Source organism: Alosa pseudoharengus, unplaced genomic scaffold (genome assembly GCF_046254945.1).
Source record: "Alosa pseudoharengus isolate Yale_2024_CS ecotype anadromous, Long Island Sound unplaced genomic scaffold, YU_APseudo_1.1 YU_APseudo_1.1_scf_5, whole genome shotgun sequence".
Classification (NCBI taxonomy): domain Eukaryota; kingdom Metazoa; phylum Chordata; class Actinopteri; order Clupeiformes; family Clupeidae; genus Alosa; species Alosa pseudoharengus.
Genome location: NW_027468837.1, coordinates 7221965 through 7243632, shown reverse-complemented (window position 1 = coordinate 7243632; position 21668 = coordinate 7221965). Strand labels below are relative to the sequence as shown.

Here is a 21668-nt window from a genome sequence, read left to right as displayed (position 1 = left end):
AATCAGCTTCAGTTCATTTTTTTATTTCATATGTGATGGACTTTGCTCAGTGACATTGGCCCATCAAAGACCATGTGTTTGGAAGTGTGTTTCTGAGAACTGTGTCTTGCGGAATCGATTCCATGGCTTTGTGCTTTTGAGTGAGTGAAGCAATCCCGCTACGCAAAGAACAGGGATGCATGCATGCATTCGATGTGCACCAAACAAGCCTATTTTGTCTCTGTGAATCTGCACTAGTTCAGCTTGTGCTGTGTGTGTTTGTCCGAGCACACAAATGTGCACATTACATAAGCCCACTACTCACTCTCTCTCGCCTCATTGGTCAGAGAAGCTTTCTGTGGCTGAGTAGCCATGGTGACCTGCAGGAGAGTGAGGTGTGTTCCTGCTCTCTTAGGGGTTCATGCAAGGCCAATTCCATGTTGTTCCAAGAAGATCTCACCAGGAAGAAAGGGAGAGAGAGAGAGAGAGAGAGAGAGAGAGAGAGACGTGCGTCAGCATGTGGACACCGTGTCAGCGCAGGGATACGAAGCAGCATGAGAGACTGAGTTGAGGCTGGAGCTGCAGTCGCACAGCAGGCATCAAATAAAGAGGTGACTGCAGGCTGTTATCTCAGTGCGGTCGGATATTTTCTGGTCAGCGATCACTGGCCCATTTAGTTTGTTTGGTGTGTGAGCGGCCAGAGAGACCGCACAATGCAGGGGGAAGTGTGTATTTGTGCACACTGAAATGAACTTCCGCTGAAGACCAGTTATTCAGAATTATTGGCCCTTGTAGCTGATGTCTCCTGATACCAAAATCCTAGCAACCATTCACTGTTAAATCCGCATTATGGCAGTTTGGTCTAAAACTAGAGATAACATCATAAAAACATACAAAATCTTTGTGAATGCCACCAGCAGCCCATTTGGTACAGATACAAGCTTGATTGCATGATAACATAGTGATATTTCTGGCGATGTTATGCTATGAAACCACATAACTACACAGTACACACAGCTTGAATTACTACATAACTACACAGCACACACAGCCTGAATTACTACATAACTACACAGCACACACAGCTTGAATTACTACATAACTACACAGCACACACAGCTTGAATTACTACATAACTACATAGCACACACAGCTTGAATTACTACATAACTACATAGCACACACAGCCTGAATTAACACTGGACTGCTGGTGTCACTGTGTGTTTATCTGTCTTTCCGTATAACATCAAAAATTGAGGATGATGCCAAAACTGGTTACGCATAAAAACATGGCAAAAAATGTGTGGCAAATTGTTGCACAGTGTGAACCTTGTCCTTGGGTCACAAGGGGCAGACCACAGACATCCAAATTGAGCTCAAGATAATATCACTGAAGATGTTAGTGTGCACAACTAAGTAGTGCAACTGCACGTAGCAGAGGATATTTGTCACATCCTGGTTTGCTTTTGTCCTTTTTTCCCCTTCTCTCTTCTTCTCTTATAATGCACTGTAATGCCAGTTGAAGTATGTCTTTGTCCAGGGTTATACTTTGCTCATCTACGAGGTAGTGAGAGCCCTCCGAGAGACATAAATGTCCTCATCAGAGGGTATACTTGCCACTCTGAGAGGATGACAGTGTAACTCCAAGGTCAAAAGGCCAAGGTCACAAACTCTATGGACATGAGTGTGTCCACAAGTGAGCATAATCAGGGCCTCAGAGCAAGCATGTTTCTTGTTCCTCCGCACACTGTCTGGGATTTGTGTGACTGCCACACTGTGCCCCCCACCCCTCTGCATTTCTGTGTGAGTACTCAAAAAATAAAAAGGCACACGAGCTTCACACCTTGCGGCATACAAGTCCCATCCTGTAATTACAACAGCAGTGAGGACTAGCATCCAAATGCCTGCGCCCCTGTGATCTGAAGCAGCCGCCCACAGGTGGTATTGACTGGCTGATTCCCGCAGCAGGCGGGCTGGGTCTATCTGTCCGCGGCACTCAGCGGGTCTCGCACTGTGGGGGACTCAGCTGCGCCCCCCCCACCCCCCCCACCCCACTGGTGGAGGAAGGGCCATCGACAGCCTCATCTGCGCGAAGCAAGCCACCGGTGGTTATTGGCAATTGCTCTGATGTGCGGGCATGTGACACCCAGGGCATTCTAAACCTGGCCCTCTCAAACTCTTAGAAAGAGGTGAGCGCCTGTGTGTATCAGAGTACCCGAAAGGAACCAAGAATGGTCGATTCTTTTTTTCCCTCTTTGCAACAGCTGCCCAACAGATGTCACATTGCTAGTTATTTATGGCTCTCTTGTGTCCACACTGTGTAAGGGAGCTGACAGCTCTGATGGAGACATCTGATAGGACGAGACAGACCGCCTTTGGTCACTTAGATGACCTTTTCTTTCAATTCAACTAAATCATCAGTTGTTATCTTCATAACAATATACAGCCTGAAGCTCTATCTTCCAGGAGCCAGCTAGTTGAGAAGACTCCTTTCGGACTGCATTTAGTCAGATAAAGCAGAGCGAAAAAGGCATTCTGGTTTGAAACTGGAGCATACAAAAATCTTGGAAAGAACAATACCAGCCAAACTGGTGCTGACGGGTGTCTTGGCAGAATATCAACAGTGTCGGATTATGAAAACTTTTCTTCTGGCTGACAGAACAATGCAGTGCTTGGCCTGGAGGCTAGCTTGAATGACAGGTGTGTTTATCTTGCCGTCACATGATCAAATATCCCAATGAAGATAAGCTGCCCATAAAAAAATGCAGATTGTAGCAAAGCATTTTAATGGGCATTTTACAACTACTTGATCCAACTCTATCTCTTGCTAGTGACTTGTTTTCAAACTTGAGCTCATAAGAACAGTGTACTTGCTATGTCTAGCTTCATTGTTAGGTTTCATTTGTTAGGCCCACCCTGATCTGGAATCAGAGAGAAATAATATTGTTTGAGAGTAAGTGGTTTGTGAGATGACTCCATTAGCCCAGCAATTCTGAGATTTGAACAGGTCTGTTACTCTGTGATCTTGTGATGGGTGCCTCTATGGTCTGTCACGTGGGTGCATGCTTCCTGTTGGCAAAACAGGAAAGCCAGTGTGGTTTCTTGTGCCTGCCATTTTGGTACACTCTGTGGCTTAGAAAAATGAGTTTCTGAACAACTACATTACGGTGTCTACTTAGTAATCGAACTGGTTATGAATGGGTACATCTTCAGCCTGTTGCCTCCTCGTGATCAAAGCAAGAGAATCAGGACAATCTTACTCTACAGTATTTTGCATAGTTTTTCAAGTCGTCCTCTCTGTATCTCAACGTGCACTTTAGTCAAGCATCGTGTCTTGACTGGGAAGTGAGAGTCAGACCTGTCTGGAAAGGTTGGTGATGTAGTGAAAAGGCGTTCAAAAGGAATGATCAATCAAAGGAATGTAGAACTGATTCCACTGGAAGACCCACTCCCTCCTCCTGAATATGTGTGTGTGTGTGTGTGTGTGTGTGTGTGTGTGTGTGTGGTAGTTAGGGATGAGGGACGGGCAGGACACACGTGTACACACACACACTGATTTCTTCTCACAGAAATGTCAAACATGTCAACCATCCTCTGTTTGAGCCACTTGTGCATCAGTTGAATGTAAATGGAGGAGTCAATGTCTCTGGGATGTGTGTGTCTTTGTGTCTGTGTCTGTGTGTGTCTGTGTCCTTTAGTTCAGATGGCTGAGCATGGCATTTGCAGAGTCAATGTCCGGGTTCAGTCTCCAACGGGAGCAAGTCTGCTAAAACAATGCATGTATTCCCTGAGGTGTGAGGCTCTTTGGATGCTGGCTGTAAACTTGTCAGTGTTGTATTTGAATGCTGCTGATTGCAGTTGTATGCTTCACACTTTGAAACACTGTTCTGTGACTTTCCCATCCTTCATTGTGATTGGCTTGATGTTTTGGTATATGCATTGGTATTGAGCACATTCTTAATGATAAAATCTTGAAAAATAATCCGGAAAATGTTAGTCAGCTAGTGTCAAGTCACTTCTTTACAATGAAATGGGAGTGGTGGGTGAACAACCGGTGGGTGAACAACCATTTTAAGTTATTGGGGACCATGGTGTGTTTTGTGTTGCATTAGTTTGGAGACGGAAAAAAGTGTCCTGTGAAAAAGACAGGTTTGTTCCTTCCCCCCCACCAAAAAAAAAAAAACTCTCCATTTATATGTGCAGCCACAGAAAAGAAAAATGTGAAGGAGGCCATAGCTGCGGCACACAGGTCAGGAGGATATGAGGGAAAAGCACCCCTGCAGACACTGGCTACGTTTCTCAAAGGGGCCCAGCATTGTTGCGTGCTACCCATGGCCTATAGCATAGAAACATCTCTCTCTTTTTCTCTGTCTGCCTCCTCTTTATTCCTCTCCTCCTCTGTTTCCTCCACTGAGTACTGTCCCCTGTGGGTTTTGTTTTTGTTCGGAGGTTTGGTGCGGCTGGTCGTGAGAACACTCAGACAGGGAGAGTTAGCAGTTCTTCCACAAATGCAGTGGATTACAGAGATGTTCTCTGTCTCAGATGCCTCTGGTGTTCTCTTTGTCTCTTTCTCATTCTCTCTCTCTCTCTTTCTTTCTTTCTTTCTTTCTCTCTCTCTTGCTCTCTCTCTCTCACTGTCTTTCTGTTTTTGCCCACCGCAGGAAGCAGGAGGATGTTTGAGGTTGTTTTTAGCCTCTTGGCAAAACAGAGGAAGTAGAAGCTACCATGCACAGCAAGGGTACGATTTGCAAGATTTCCTCTTGAAAACCACCTTCAGTTACAGACATATACGTCTACACAGATGCATCCACCCATCCAGCACTTCATTGAGCAAAATACAGACATTCTTCAGATACCCAGACTCAATAAAGGCATTTCTCAGTAAAGGCATTTCTAAGAGCACATTTCTTTGAAGTATGGAGTAATGGGGAAAAAAAGATTTCATGAAAGTGATATAGAATATTACACTAGACTACACAATGCTTGCTCATTTGGTCAAACCAATATAAATATCATGTGGAACCAGAAGCCTTTTGAGAGCAACAGTGTGTAAATAGTGTAACTAGTAGTGTGTAAATTTGTGTAACTGGCAAAGGACCTTTTTGTAAGGCCTAATAACCTATCCTCATGCCTTTGCCCACAGCAGATCTGTGCCCTGAACAGACCTGATGATAATAAGTTCTCTGAGGAGGGGTATTGTTGAGAGAGTAGATGAGGTACTGAGGGTACATAGGACTAGGGCTGAACGATTTGGGTACAATATCTAATTGCGATTTTTCTGACATATACTGCGATTACGATTTGCGAGCTTTTGAATGAGAATTATCTGACTCAGTTCAATATTTCAAATGTCTCTTTAATTTGTGCCAACCCTGACTGGTGAGCATGGCCAGTGCACAAGAAACACAGCACCCGGTAGCTCACCAATCAGAATTTCCGTGCCCCTTAAACGTTACGCACACCCACCAACTAGAAGTGGCACAGTGAAGGAGGATGACATGAATATAAAATTCAGAAATGTGACAAAATTAACTGTGCACGATCATTTATAGCTTTTGTGATAAGGTAATTGCGTTGGTTCATATTGCGAATGCGATAATTGTGCAGCCCTACATAGGACCACCAAAAGCAAGTGAGAGCAACACTGACTGAGATGACCGCTATCTGCAGGACTGGTCAGGATGCATACGAGCCATTCAGAGCAAGGTCTGGAAACAATACCAATAAAATAAGAAGTGAAAAGCTGAAAAACATTTTGAAAAAGCTTTGAAAAAAAAAAAAAAAGCTTGGTCCCCATGTCGTGTCCTGAAGGCCTGCTTCTCTATTTGCACAAATGGAATGTGTGGAACTGTTGCCATGAGTGACGCACATCTTCATGGCATTGGATGACTGACCACAGTGGCAGCAGCAGCTGTCTGACTGCAGATCTCATTTGAGGAGTTATTCATAACCTCAGCCTAGCGTTAACGTGACCATGTAACCCTTCATAAAAATAACGCATGCAGCCCTCAGTAAAGGCCGTCAGTCAAAACAGTGGAGGCTACGCCTACAAAAGGCCAATCATAAAGCCACCCACAACCCAGCACAAATAGAATAGAAGAGTCAACACGCCAGGGAGAGAAGTAGATACCAGCGATAACTAGCGGGGAGCCAAGCCTACGTTTCCAAAGAAGAGCACAAAAACTGACCTTGTTTCACGCTGCTTTTCAGATCCTTCATTTAATATGTTGATGGTCTGTGCCGGCACTTGTGCATGTGTGTGATACTCCTTTCTTTATCTCATGCTATTTGTTTTCACCTCCCTTCTATCCTCCCTTGCTCCTTCTATTGCTCTCATGTAAACCCAGTGGTCAGTTGTCTGCCGATAAATGTAAAAACATGAAGACAGATTCTTCCGAAATACACCTGAGAGACCACTGGAATTGACTCGGGATGAAGATCTGAAGATCTCACTCGGGATGGGTCCATCTGAGGATCTCACTCGGGATGGGTCCATCTGAAGATCTCACTCGAGATGGGTCCATCTGAAGATCTCACTCGGGATGGGTCCATCTGAAGATCTCACTCGGGATAGGTCCATCTGAAGATCTCACTCGGGATGGGTCCATCTGAAGATCTCACTCGGGATGGGTCCATCTGAGGATCTCACTCGGGATGGGTCCATCTGAAGATCTCACTCGGGATGGGTCCATCTGAGGATCTGTAAAAGAAGTCAGTGAGAAGCCTGGATGTGTTTTGTTCAGTGAGTGGGATTTATCTATTGAATCTATTGAACACTCATTTACACTTCAAAAGCAGACACGGGTCAATTTGGCCAATCCTCAGCAGTCGATTTTAAAGGCTGTGAATGCACTGGACCAGTGTATCATTATTTATGAGCAATGACAAGATCAATGCTGCAAGCATGCTTAATTGTTAATGCGTAAACACGCACGCACGCACGCATGCACGCTCGCACGCACGCACTGTCCCTCTAAAGTGATGTGTGAAGACTGAATTTCTTGCTTTGCTTTTGAAAAAATGACTCTTTGTGTCCACAAAGATCTGAGACGAAATAACTTGCATGTATATGCCTATGGTAGAAGATTTCAAAAACACAATACAGTATTTCTCATGGTTTCATATTATCCATGACTCAAGGAATGAAATATCACCTTTTGTGGTGGCTTCTCATGTTGATAAAAAAAAAAGTTTGACTGATTCTAATTGGCTGTTAGCTTTTTATCATTCTTAAAATGGCCGATGATAACGTTCGTCATGCCGTTATTGTGAGTATGCAGTGTGTACGCTGTCATACATATTAACTAGAGCAATACTTCTAACTGTTGTTTTGCCATTATCGTTCTAGGTTAGTTATCGTTCCTGGTGTGAATGGCCCTTAACTCTTGATTTGTCTCTTCCGGCAGTTTGAGTTCAGCATGTTGTCCCTGTTCCCTTGGGTCTCTGAGATGGGAGATGGGGGATGGACAGTGGGGTTTCTGGAGTGATCATCTTATTTATAGATATGGCCTCCATGCATTCAGTAGTTGTTATTGACGAGTCATAGCAGGGGTGGGTAGTCCAACAGTAATGCTCATGAAATCGTACCATAATTGCCATAATTGGTGGCAATAAAACCATAATTGGTGTGTTGCCATTTGGGATCCATTTGTCTCCAGTGGTGAAAGCCCTTCTCTCTCTCTCTCTCTCTATCTCTATCTCTATCTCTATCTCTCTATCTCTATCTCTATCTCTATCTCTATCTCTCTCTCTCTCTCTCTCTCTCTCTCTCTCTCTCTCTCTCTCTCTCTCTCTCTCTCTCTCTCTCTCTCTCTCTCTCTCTCTCTCCCTCCCTCACCACTGGGGCTGTTACACTGGGCTTAACTCATCCCGATGTCCAGGGGCTCAGTGGTGAGCACAGAGAGAAGCACCTGCCTCTGGGTTACATAAGAGTCCACATCCCCCACCCCCCCCTTCATCCTCTCCCCAGCACCCACGTGCACCACCTCCCCAGCTGTACTCGCCATCACTGAGCCACAGCCAGCAGGTCTTACTCAAGGACCAGGGCAGTAGGGTACTTTTGCACCCTGTATGTTTTAAGTTAACACTTAAAAAAAAACATATTACTCATTGAAAGACTCTTTTGTAAGCTTTGCTTGCCGACGTCATGTCATGGCATAATAACAGATACATTGTATAATAGTTATTTATCTCAAACTGCTGCATAATAGGTTCCATGTTTTTACTGTGTACTCTTGTGACATTTGCTTGAGTGCCTATGAGACCTATCACCTGAACTTATACTGCATGAAAGCACATTAGAGCTCTGGTAGACTAATGTCCTCTACCGACTCTCCAACAACAGCCATCACTCCAGTGGGTGGCTGGAGTGTGTAGCTGACCTCTGCCATATGCTGGCTGTTGTGATTCTTGAATCATCATGACTGCATTATACTGTGATTCATCCCTACTTTTGAGTCAGGGATGTACTGTATTTAGATGTATTGGGAAATGTTATGGATTTCTGTGACTTGATTTAAAAGGGTTAAGCCTCTATTTTCTATTCCTCCTGTTCACTGTGTGCTTGTTTTGAAGGTGTACTTCTGCTCAAATTGCTGTCTCACTTGCTAAGGTGCTTGAGGTCATGAATGGATAATAGAAAGGAGTGACCACAGGGGGTAGAAGGAGGGATGGTGAAAGAACAGAGAAAGAGAGGAAGTCCAGAAATGGCAGAAGGGCACAGACAACAAAGAAGAAGAGAGGAGAGAAAAGATGAAAGAACAGACCAGACAGGCTGGTGAGGCAAAGAGCGACTGCAGCAAGATGAAGAAGAGACAGACACAATGTGACTGTCAGGACCACGTGCTAAACTTTACTTTATACCACTAGTTGAGACCATCTATTTAATTGCCACCCCTCAAATTTCCAGAGGTGACATTTTGACCGGTATTACTCAGCTTTCTTGTTAATCAAGCAGTCACCCTGGGGAAACACTTTGTAAATGTTTTCAACCGTCACTCACTTTCACTAACCTGACACATCATTCTTCACCTCAACTAGTCCCATTCCCTGAGTCTTCTTCTGAGTCTTCTGAGTGGGTTTTTCTCAGCATGATCACTGACTGTGAACAAGTCGGAGTTCATAGTCCCGCTAGACGGGTCTTTATGCCAAAACCACTTAGTTAAAATTCCGCCCCGCTTCTACTGATCAGAGGAATAATCTGAAACCCAAACCAGCCGCATCCTTTTTGACAGTCTGATCTGGGTGTGCAGTTCCAGTGGAATCCCCCAGCGGGTGGGCTGTCAGTTACCTTAAAGTCTCGGAAGTTGATCTGTCTTCTCCTGTCAGTGTCATGGCAGCCCTGGCCTGGGTGGTTCACTCCTATTGGTGACTGTGTCTTTGTTGGATGGAGATTTGATTGCCCGCATTCCATACTTGGTTTCCTTGGTTTTGTTTCAGGTTTTCCCAATGTGCACCAGCATGTTCCCCTTGAAGAACCATTGTGTAAGCCTCATGTTCTGTGTCCTCACATTATTTAATTGATTGATGTCTCATGTGACATACTGTTGCTCTTCTGAAAAGGAGTGTTGTACCTGATCAGGATAACAGCAACCTTCTTTCATAGGCCCTTATTGTAGCCTGGAGCTCACAGCACCTTTGTACTGATGCTTTGTGTCAGTTAAACTGCCACTAATGGAAGGGCTTGGAACAAGCTTCAGTGATGATCATTGATTCAACATGCATTGACGTATTTGTCCAAAGTGGATTACATTGTGACCTATCCATGAAAGAGGCAGCATTTTTTCCCCCTGGAGCTTGAGCTCCACTTTGAATGAATTATTTACCAGTCGGTGACCTGCTTTTGCCCAGAACATCTCACCAAGCTCAGGAGGCACACGCAAAAAAATCTGGAGTGCTGTTGACGCTGTTGCACTCTTCCATGACTATCCATTTTAGGTTTGATCTGCTGCTGCACAGACGTTTTGGTGGCTGAGGCGCTGTGCTCTTGCCATGGTGGGTATATGAGCAGAGTGTTGCTGTGTAGAACATGTCTCTTTGCATGCCCTAGATACCGGTAGCTCGGTGAACACATCCCCCTCTGTCTGTGTTGGAGCCTAAATTAAAATTTCATCGCATCCTCCACGCGCCTCCACACAGAGGCCTAGTCAGCAAGTCCTTGTTCCCATACTAGTCTTTTTGAACTGGCCTGCTGTGCCCAGACAAATCAATGCCTAATTCCTCTGTTTTTCCTCTTCATGTGCCCCCCCCTGTAGTACTCACTTCCCTTTTTGTATATTTTTTTGGCTTTTTGCCTTTATTCAGATTGGAAAGTGAAGAGTGACAGGAGGTTAGTGGTAGAGAGAGATGGGGTGGGATCGGGAAATGACCGCAGGTCAGATTCGATCCTGGGTCCCCGTGGGCACTTGGACCTGTACTGTTGCGCCACAGCACCCACCCCCCCCTCTCTTTTCTTCTTCCCTCTTTTTTCTCTTCTTCCTCTTTAATTTTTTCCTTCTTTTCTTTCACCTCTCTGCTCAGTCTCTCCATTGTTATTGTTTCCCATCTCTGTGTTCTCCACCTCATTATCCTGTTCATTAGTTTTCTGTCCTCCACCTCAACTAAAAACATCTGTTTCTTTCACTGAATGCTCATGCTTTCCCCCACATTTCCTCATCCCTATTGTCCTTTCGGAATCCTTTGGATGAAGTGAGTTCTGCATTCGTTTCTCCTGGATACTCCTGGACACAGGCAACCGTGTGTGTGTGTGTGTGTGTGTGTGTGTGTGTGTGTGTGTGTGCGTGTGCGTGTGCGTGTGCGTGTGCGTGTGCGTGTGCGTGTGCGTGTGCGTGTGCGTGTGCGTGTGCGTGTGCGTGTGCGTGTGCGTGTGCGTGTGCGTGTGCGTGAGAGAGATGTGGGTGATGGAGGGGGTTTCAACTGTAATTGCACCCTCTTTATCTAACACACTGTGGGAGGAAGCTCTTCCTCACAGGTCCTGTCGATGAGGAAGGGCTGTGGCTGGCACTATCCATTTCCATTGATAGCCCACTGGCTCCAGTGCTGCGGAGCCAGAGCCAGAGGACTGAGTCCCTGTACTGCATCCCATAATGCACCTGCACATGGGAATGGACGAAAGGAGCTGTTAAATACTTTTCATCTTAACAGGCAGTCAAGCGATATGAGCCGTTTGTACATATAGGATATATCCACAGGAAGTATTATTGCACGAATAAGTTCAGTAGTCATGCAGCCCGCTATAAAGGGTCATTGAAAAGCTTTTAAGACCTGTTCCCAGACAGACTTTGAAGTGTTTATTTTGGTCTCTGGTCATGGATATGGTGAGTTTCAGGCTGGATTTCCATCTCCGGAGAGAGAAAGAAGGAGCTAGAAATGAGGGATCATTCACTACACAGTGGTTTTGGTGACGTTTTTAAGGGATTTTTAGCACAAATGGGGTTCAGTTGAAATTTAACTGAGATGTCAGTGGCCTGTGGAAAGGTAGAGGAGTTATTATCTGTTGACATTCTCATCATTCATTTTGTGTGTACTTACATACTCAAATCTCCTCTTCAATTCTAGCACATGGACTGAACAGAAAGGCTCTGCCTCCTGGGTAAGGAGGTCACTGTGCTCCTCTCACTGCGTTAATTAATGTAGGGGGTGGTGGAGTTGCCTGTGGCATCCTGGATCTCATTAAGACACCTTTGTTGCCGGCCTAAATGACACCAAACAGAACCAGCTTGCCCCCCAAAGGCCACCCTGCCAAAGCCTAGCACAGAGACCGCTTTGTTCCCATCCCATCAGAGCCCCCTCTGCTGCCTTCTCATCATGGATGGGAGTCCAACGGATCTGTGAATAGGAGTTTTTGTCATCAAATACATGCACAAATGGACTTTACCATTTTCCTCTCCCCTGTTAATGGCAATCGGTTCAGATTGATCGTTTCCACCAAGGAAGTCTGCAATAAAACAAAGGGCAAAGAAGCATTGGGTGGGTTTTGTGCAGTCAAACCTCTCGTTAAGTCAAACCTGTGTGAGAGCTTGCTGGATGTGTGGCCATCTTCACTAGTGAGTCATTGAACAGACAGGGGTTGCCTACAATGCTCAGGGCTGCTTATCTGGAGAACTTTGATCAGGCAAGCTCATATCCATTCTCCTGCAGGCCAGGGTTGCACTGTGTCCTGACCGCATGAGATGCGAGCAAGCGTTAGCGACAAAATCAGTTTGATTACACTGTTTTCATTTGGACTGTCCTAACTGGATGCAGCGCGACAGTGCTGTGCACTGCGATGCGGTGCAACGTTTTGGCAGAACTTTTGTCGGACACTGCCACTTTTGTTGTTATTTTGAACGAAAAATATGACTCTGTGACACAACATGTTTAACGGATTTAGTGCGGAAAGAGAGCATCATAGTCAGATACTGGCATGTAATTAGGACAAGCTGTTACACATCTCCCATCTCACTGACAGCCAACAGCCTCCAGCATTTAGAGTAAAAAGCCTCGTATATCCGCCATGATGCAGCCATTGAACATGCATGTGTGTGATAATATAGGGTGGGAGTACTTATCTAGCTGTAAGTCAGTTCTGAAAGATTTACAGACCAATTACCATATAATCCAATCACGGAATTTCTGGCCAAACCACTCTATTTTTCATGGACATTAAAAGCTGCAGGTTTATGTGGAGTAATTTGTTCTACTGAATGTGTTGGAGCTCTTAACATGTTTAAATACTTTTTCAGTACAGTACCTACATCTTTCACATTTGGGATAAGGCTAGACAGATGTGTTGGTTCTCTACATAGCAGCCTAATGATGTACGTAGGGCCCCTGCCCCATAGGCACCTCTCTCACCTGGCTTTAATTACATCTCCATGTTTTCACCTGCCCAATCAGTTCCATAACAACGGCATACTCAGCACTAATTAACCAACTCTGTGTAGACTGCAACAAGGAGGGGGGATATAAAAGCCTCTTAATTAAAGCCTGACTGTCTCCAAACAGCCAAGGACTCCGACCTCCTCTCAGGAGTAAACAACTGAATCGTTATTCTTTTAACTGTTCTTCTTTATTGTCTCGGAGGGGTCCATTACAGGACCTCCCTGCTGGCTGTTAGAGGGTATCAGCAGGCCTGAGTCGCCCCCACAGAGATGACAGGCCCCATGCAGGGGGGCACTCTGCTCACAAGGGAGCTGCAGTATGTGTCAGGCCTTCAGCTTAACAGTGTTTTTTCTCTTTAGTTTGTTGTTAAAGAGGCAATGCAATAACAGGGTGTTTGTTTGCTTTAGGCTTAGTGTCATGGTGTAGGCTAGGCTTGTTTGTGCTGGGTTTGTTCCACATTCTGAAGGGTTACTGAGGATTTGACTTCACTGAGGAGTCTGCCTCTGCTTAAGGGACCTATAGGTTGCATTTACCGTCGGAGTCAGTGGATGTGCACTGCTGTCCAGGCAAGACAATGAAGAAAGCTGTTGCATGGTTTTAGATGTAATCCAAAGGTCACTTTAGGGACTTGGTTCTCATTTTGTGAAAGAGAACTTCAAAACCACAGCAGTTGCATTAGCAAATCCATATACTTCTTCACTTCTGGTATGAAGTGCAGTGTGCCTTTTAAAACTCAGTGTGCGCAATGATTATCCAGCTGACCTGGTCAACCTTTCCTGCAATTTTTAGCCTCTCCATGTCTCTCTGTCGTGGTCGATATTGAGCAATGACAAAACTGATTTGACACTAGTACTCCAATAATAGCAGTTTTTCTTAGACCTCTCACTGCAAGGCACTGACTGCCTTGCCTTAATCTTCCCAAGTTAAAATGTTTTAGATCTATCTCAAGGACTGTCACAAATGATATATTAATACAGCCGTTCTCAAATAAACTACAGTAGGTTATGCTACAGAATGCACTAATATATACTGGAGGCTTTTGTTGTCATAAGCAGTTAGACTAGTATTTAATTATATAATGAGGTACCCTGAGGATCAATACTTAGGCCCCTTCTGTTCTCCATTTACACCACTTCCTAAGGTGAGATCATTCGTTCCCATTGGATTTGCTTGTCACTTTAATACAAATGATACTCAACTTTACCTATCTTTCTGACCTAATGATTGACACCTTCAGCTCAATCTCTCCAAAACGGAGCTTCTGGTATTCCCAGCTAATACAGCTATATGACCGACTTCATTTCTCAGAGTATGTAGCCTCAGTCACAAAGTCATGTCGGTTTATCCTTTGCAACATCAGGAAGATCAGACCTTATCTGGCACAGTATGGTACACAACTTCTTGTGCAGACCATGGTTCTAGCCATCTGGACTATACATTGTTTATACACCTGCTTGTGTAGTGAGACCATTACAGTTTATTCAGAATGCTGCAGCATGTTTGGTCTTTAATCAGCCAATGAGGACACATGTAACTCATCTGTTAATGAGGCTACTCTCCATTGGTTTCCTATTAGCAGTCAGAATTATATTCAAATCCTTCACTCTGGTCTATAGGACACTTACAGTACTTACTGGATCTGCACTTTGCTATCTTGATGCTATCTCTGTTTACCTTGTATCTAATTAATTTATTCTTGCAGAGTATAAGTGTATGGTTGTTATCATTATTCAGTTAAATTTTTAGCATTTTACTTGAAGGTATCTACATAAGAGTGACATGACACTGTCATAACCCTAACACTAACCCTAACTTGTCATGACAAAAACCAGATGACACTTGACAGAAGCGATATGTCATAAACGTTGATGACTTTTTAAATTGTTGTAATGTTTATTGATGTCATTGTAAGTCGCTTTGGACAAAAGTATCTGCTAAGAACCATAAACCTAAACGTATACTTAAACATATTATTTTTCATTCCATCCATCCACTGTGCCAAGTCTAAAAATATTTCTCCAATATTTGAATTGCTCATGCAAATGATCTGTCATATCACAGATAAATAATTTGCTTGCGCTCAACTTTCCAGACAGACCGATATGGCGCTGCATATTAGAAAACCAGCCTCAGGCGTCTTCACCTGAATTAATCACTCGTGTTCATTTCTGCAGCCGCAGATAGAATCGTTCCTCTGGTGGGGACCTGTAATGGAAGCATAAACAACGACGTTTGTCTTCTCCTCATGTCCCGTTGGCCAAACCAGGAGCGTTTTAATGTAACCTCAGTCTATGTGATGGCTTGCAGTGCATCAGAAAAACAAGCTCCATTACATGTTGTTCCTGTATTCATTGGGGGCCAGACACACATATTAGCAAAGACCTGTCACTGAGGAGCCGTTGCAGGGCTGTTATTGAAACACTGGTGGGTCAAGTGAATCACAAGCCTTATTAGAATAACTCAGTTTTATTGGCCCAGAACGTCGGCTTTTGTTGTTGCTATATATTGCTTTATAACGCTACAAACTTGCACTCATTAGCAGACGTTCCATTGATTTTATCTGGCACTACTTCATCATTGTCATACAGCTAAATGATTGGCCCTCATTGCTTGTTACATGGGGTAAAAGTGTCTTCACAATTGGTAAATGTGATGGTTCATCAAAAGTTGGAAAGAGGCCCTGCAGCTGTCAAAGCAGCCTGGCTTCAATTTGGAGTTTGGTTCCAAACATTTGCTTGTTAAAACACCAACACACACACACACAGGATTGCAGAAAGGGAAATTAGGGGTAACACAGCCGAAATGAATTTCTAGAGCAACAGTCGATGTGGGAGTTTGGAGCTGGAGTGGTCATTAAGTGAAGAGATGCTACCTCCAGCAGAGACTCCCATCCCCTCAAACGCCTGCCTGCACTAAAACACAGCAATAAAGAAGCAATAACACTGATAGTTATCAGCATTCGCAATGATAAGTACAAGGGCAAAAGAGAAAAGTGATTTTGCCCAGTTCTGAGATAAAACACAAAAAAAACACCTGAAAATGAAAACAAATTGATTGAAAATGACAGAAAAAGACAAAATGGAGAAAAAGCAACCCGAGGTTAGGAACACAACATTAAGATTACTGTTAAGTGCAGATGATATGGAGGGCCTGGTGGAAACCTGATTGCAAAACACCACTACTTTATTGCACTGTGCATAACACTCATAACACCACTCTCTAGAGCTAAGAGGCAAGAGCCAAGACCAGATAGCAAAAGCCAGAGGAAGCCCAAGACATCTGTCATTTCAGGGAGGCATATCTTTCACCTAGAGACTCAGAGGTGATCTATTGGACAGCAGTGAATAAATATAGTTAATTTAGCTCCTGGTGTTCTAGTGATGTATCATTACTAGGGTGGGTCTGGCTGCCTTATACCAGCTAGCAAAAATTCAGCCTTTCAATCTTAAAGATCCATGCATCATCAGTAATGTACCTGTGTTGTTGTGACTCCCGCTGGGGATTTGTTGAACCCAAAACAGAACAGAACAGAAATCCTGGAAAGAGGCTTTGCTAGACACTACCGTCCTGTGCCCTAGACTCAGAAAAGGCACCAGCAGCTAAATCAGGCTCATTTCCCCCCCCCTGACACTTGTTTACACCTGGGAGCACGGAGCAACTCTCCGGTGGCTCTTTGATGGATGACGGCATTTTCCTGGGCAGCCGCTGAGCAGAGGAGTGACTCTTGGCTCGCAGGAGCCCGATGAAACTGCGGCTCTGACTTCTATGGGCTCCTATTGCCGATGATGGGGCATAAATTGCTGTTTCGTGAGTGTGATTTAGCAGATAGCAAAAGGGGAAGGAAAGGTATTCCGTGTTTTACACCAAAGTAGAGGGATGGAGGCAGGAAAAGGCAATAAAAGGCCTGTCACATCCCACAAGCTCTCCTCCAAGCACTTCCTCTCTGCTCTGAATCACTGCCTGCTGGGACTGACTTCCATTTATTTTTCTATGCCATGTTTCTTTTGTCTGCGGCTCCTTCCAACTTTACTCCCATTCTCTGTTTCTCTGTTTCCCTCTCTCTTTCTCTTTCTCCCCCTCTCTCTCTCTCTTTGTCTTGCACTTTCTCTCTCTCCCTCTCTCCCCCAAGGCATGATTAAGATGAGTGAGGGTGATGGTCACTGAGTGGTGTTGACAGGCCAGGGATCGTGACTCCTGTCTCCTCTTGGCAGTCACTGCCACAGTGAGCTCATGCAGACTGTCAGGAGAGGTCAGGAGGAACTCGGGCCCGGGAGCGATGCCCAGTGCAGTTCAACACAGCAACATGGAGCAACACAGCATAACGCTACACAGCACAGCACAGCACCACACAGCCCTGTTAGCACAGTTCAGCACAACACATCACAGCATAACACAACACAGCACAGTTCAACAATGCACAACGCCATATAACACAACACAGCACAGTTCAACAAGGCACAGCATAGCATAACACAACACAACACAGCACAGTTCAACAATGCACAACACCACATAACACAACACAGCACAGTTCAACAATGCACAACACCACATAACACAACACAGCACAGTTCAACAATGCACAACACCACATAACACAACACAGCACAGTTCAAGAAGGCACAACACCACATAACACAACACAGCACAGTTCAACAATGCACAACACCACATAACACAACACAGCACAGTTCAAGAAGGCACAACACAGCACAGTTCAAGAAGGCACAACACAGCACAGCTCAACACAGATTAGCCTACATCAAACTAAAAGTCAGAGGCTTGTTTTAAGGCTGACATCCATAAGGATGCCTGTATCTTGTCTGAGTAGTAGAATGGTTACAGATAAGGATGAGGTTGAAACATCAACAAGGATGCAGACGTCCTGGAGGACCGAGAGAGCTTGGCTGGAGTTCAGCGTTTTTATTTCCACACACACACACACACACACACACAAAACCTTTGACTCACACTAGTGTTGCCCATGTATTGCATGTTCAGCTTCCCACAGAAACATTCGGAGGCCATCAGTAAACACAGGCTACAAAGCAGCAGCATGAGGTGCTATGTACAGTACAAGTCTTAGGAATCGGTGTTTACAGTCACTATGCCAGGAGTGGTCAAAACCTCCACTTTGGTTATCACCCCCACAACCTCAAATGGACAATACATGTTTTTGAAATGCCCTTCAAGTCCTTTCCCTCGATCATAGTCCACTCCAGACAGTATGATAGTGAGTCAGACAGAAATCAAATTGGGATGAACAACACAGTGTGAAATAGCCAGAGCAGTTGGGATGGCAGGGTAGCCTGAGGAAGAGCCAGGGGCTCGAAACGTTGCACATAAAATAAAAAACCTTTCAAGGGAGCGATATGGTGTGCGGATCACTCTCTTTTACTTTTTACTTTTGGAGTCATTACTCTGATCCAGCACCCATCCAAAAACTGTAAAAGGGATGTGCGTGGTCACACGTCTAGCCCGTCATAGCCAGAGCAGGCCATGGAGAATTAGCCTGCCTGAGGTGTCCCCTGTAGTACTTTCTCTCTCTGTGTGTGTGTCTGTGTGTGTGTGTGTGTGTGTCCGTGGCACTAACCCTATCTGTCTCCTCTGTCCTCAGGTGCTGGGGAGTCAGGGAAGAGCACCATCGTCAAGCAGATGAAGTGAGTCCCTTTCAGCTGACCTCAGCACCCTTGTGCTCTCGTTACAGACACCTGCCCCGATGTCTCTCTCTGTACACAACTCTGTGCCCCCTCAAAGACCTTCTCTTCTCTTCTCTTCTTATCTTCCTCTTCTCTTTATCTTCCTCACTTCTTCATCTTCTCTTCTCTTGTCTTTGTCTTCCCTTCCCTTCTCTTTCCTCTCATATCATCCATCAGTGTCTTTACTTCTTTATTGTGTTAGTGCTCATGCAGTAGTCCTCCAGATACAGTACCCCTATTACTCCTCTGTGCCTCGCCCTCAGCTATAGCAATGTGGGCTGCAGATGGTCAGAGAGAGAGAGAGAAAGAGAGAGAGAGAGAGAGAGAGAGAGAGAGACTTGTTTGCTGCTCTCCTTGGCAGAAGAGCAGAAAAGACCCAGAGGAGTCGACATCCATTCACATTTACTCCCCTTCAGTGGTCTCACACACACACACACACACACACACACACACACACCTCCTCCACCTCCTCTCTGTCACTCCTGGACCAGGAAAAGATACACACATACGAGTCTGAGTTTATGCTCTGGTGCCGCTGGGAGGGAGGAAGCCAGTACAGTGTAGGGTGCAGGGCGTTTGTTTTTGTTTTTTTATTCACACAACATGGGGTGGAACCATGTAACACGGCCATTTTTCAGCAGACGGGCACTGCATGACATCTCAAGGCCAGATTAAGAACATAAATCCTGAAAATGTGTGTGCAAAGTCCTCTTCCGATGAGCAGGCAGCACCCAAGCACCCCTCTCCAAATTTTGTTGCTATTTGTCAGCATGCATAATTCATGATTTGTTTTTACTTGCTGTAAATGATGACACTGTGCTACATTAGCTTTCCTGTTTTAACATGACCCATTTGAAATGTGCATCAGAAATCAGCAAAATCAGCCTGACAGGAATGTGTGATAAGTTGTGGTGCCTCTTTTCCAACAAAGTTCTTCTTATCTTTTCTTCTCTTCTCTTCTCCTCTTTTCTCCCCCCCCTCTCTCTATCTCTCTAACCCCACTGCTTTCACTTGCACCTCTTCCAGAATTATCCATGAGGACGGCTACTCAGAAGACGAGTGTAAGCAATACAGAGCTGTGGTCTACAGCAACACCATCCAGTCTATTATGGCCATCATCAAAGCCATGGGCAACCTGAAGATCGACTACGGCGAGGCTGGCAGATCGGTACGTGTGACTCACTGCGTGGTCCCCTGATACACACCAGCCGCTCTTCTGGATGAGTCAGATATCACCGGGGACATCGGTACTTTTAGCAAGCGCTGATGCTACAGTATCGCTCATGGTTTGTTTTAAAAAGGGCACCGATTCAACAGATATTCCCACTCAAAGAAGAGTTGTTGAGGCAACGAAAGGTTCTCTAGGGTTGACAAAATAATGGACAAAATAATGTACTCTTGTGAGAGGTTTTTAAATGGCCTAGTCTGTAGTTAGTTTTTAATGTATTTCATTCAGACCCCCTCACTTGGTACTGATGCTCAATGGGCCCAATGTCTCTCTCTCTCTCTCTCTCTCTCTCTCTCTCTCTCTCTCTCTCTCTCTCTCTCTCACTGACCCACACACACACACACTTACACTTGACCTTCAGTTTGTTCCTCAGCTGTGCGGGAGTCTGTTTACTGTTGTACACACACACTCACACTTGCACTCTCACACACACACATACATACACACACACTCTCTCTCTCTCTCTCACACACACACACACACACACACACACACACACACACACACACACACACACACACACACACACACACACACACACACACACACACACCTTGTCATGAAGCTGTGGGTGGACATGCAGTGAAAACCGATAATCACTCTGCAGAGAAGTAATTTTACACTGTGATCTTTAGGGTTGGGTATCGTTTGAATTTGAACGATTCCGATTCCAATTCCGATTTCTTATTTCGATTCCGGTTCCTAACGATTCTCGATTCCGATTTTTTTAAGAGGCAGGGTCAAAAAAAGTTTAGGATATTTTAAATGAGCAAGCTAACCAACGGTCTTTCTCAGGGTATCTGCACATTTTCCAAGTGCAAATTTAAAGACTTTTAAGACCTTTTCAAGACATCTAAATGAAACTTAAGACTATACCACGGCAAAAAGATATATATGACTTTATGCAATAGTTTTTTTCCCCTACTAATTTTAACCCCCACTCCATTTTGGATGTCTACAGAAGTTACCAAATATATTTTGGCGAAAGAAAAATAATTGTGTGTGAATTACCTTCAAAGCTATAAATGCCCAATTTTAGGGTCTGGGCTGCTTGCTTTTGAAGCTGGCTGTGGTTTTGCTTACTGCTGAGGCTGACTGTTCTTCACCTGTGTCTGTAGTAGCCTAGGCTACTTGCCAAAGACATGTGCACTGGACTGGATTCCCTTCAATATTTTTTCAAAGTTAGACTAAGCTATTTACATATTTTAATAAGCCTACTTTATATAATGTACTATGTGCATCTATTGTCCAATATGCAGCACAGCAAATTAAAGTTAATCCACTACTTTACATTTTGCATACCAGTTGTATCTAAACCAACCAAAGCTTGACTGAATCGTAAACCATTGACTTGTTTTAAATTAATTAAGAGACAGGTCCTCCTCGCGTGATCCTGCTGAAAACTGCTGGTTTCATCTTAAGCAGGCACGTATTATGAACGCACGTTTTTTTTTTATGTAGCCAGTCGCCGACATTCAAAAAATATGCGGTTATAGTTCACAACTTTTGCTAAGTAGGCCTAGCCTACTGGGAAACGCTGGCAAGCAAGCTGCTGGCAGATATTACAGGTAGGCTATAACATTTTCTTCCAGGCTAGGCCAGCAACACACGCTGGAAAGATGCAAACATAATCAACTTAACATACAGTATTTCCTCCTGATTGCGACGCACTGCACATAATTTGAGCAGCAGTCTTCGCGTCCATAGTTTGTGAAACGATGCTGCATCCGAGCAACGATTTTAGATGCCAAGCGCAACTCCAAAAAGGAGAACAAATGAGCGTCCGGCTTGAGGCTGCGCCGGACGCCGGACAGGGCTTTTAAAATCAATATGTCCGGCCTAAATCCGAACGTAATCTTTCTCCCGCTCATTCTACCGTAGGCTTCCTCATTCCACGTAGG

The 21668-nt window shown here is 44.6% G+C and overlaps 1 protein-coding gene across 1 annotated transcript in view; it reads left to right on the top strand.

Annotated features, from left to right (window-relative positions):
- gnai2b (guanine nucleotide binding protein (G protein), alpha inhibiting activity polypeptide 2b) overlaps positions 1-21668 on the top strand; it is a 43249-nt gene that overhangs the window by 11285 nt on the left and 10296 nt on the right. The window contains exons 2-3 of the mRNA XM_076268597.1: positions 18458-18500; positions 19566-19707. Coding sequence (XP_076124712.1) covers positions 18458-18500; positions 19566-19707 — 185 coding nt within the window. The remainder of the gene's footprint in view (positions 1-18457; positions 18501-19565; positions 19708-21668) is intronic.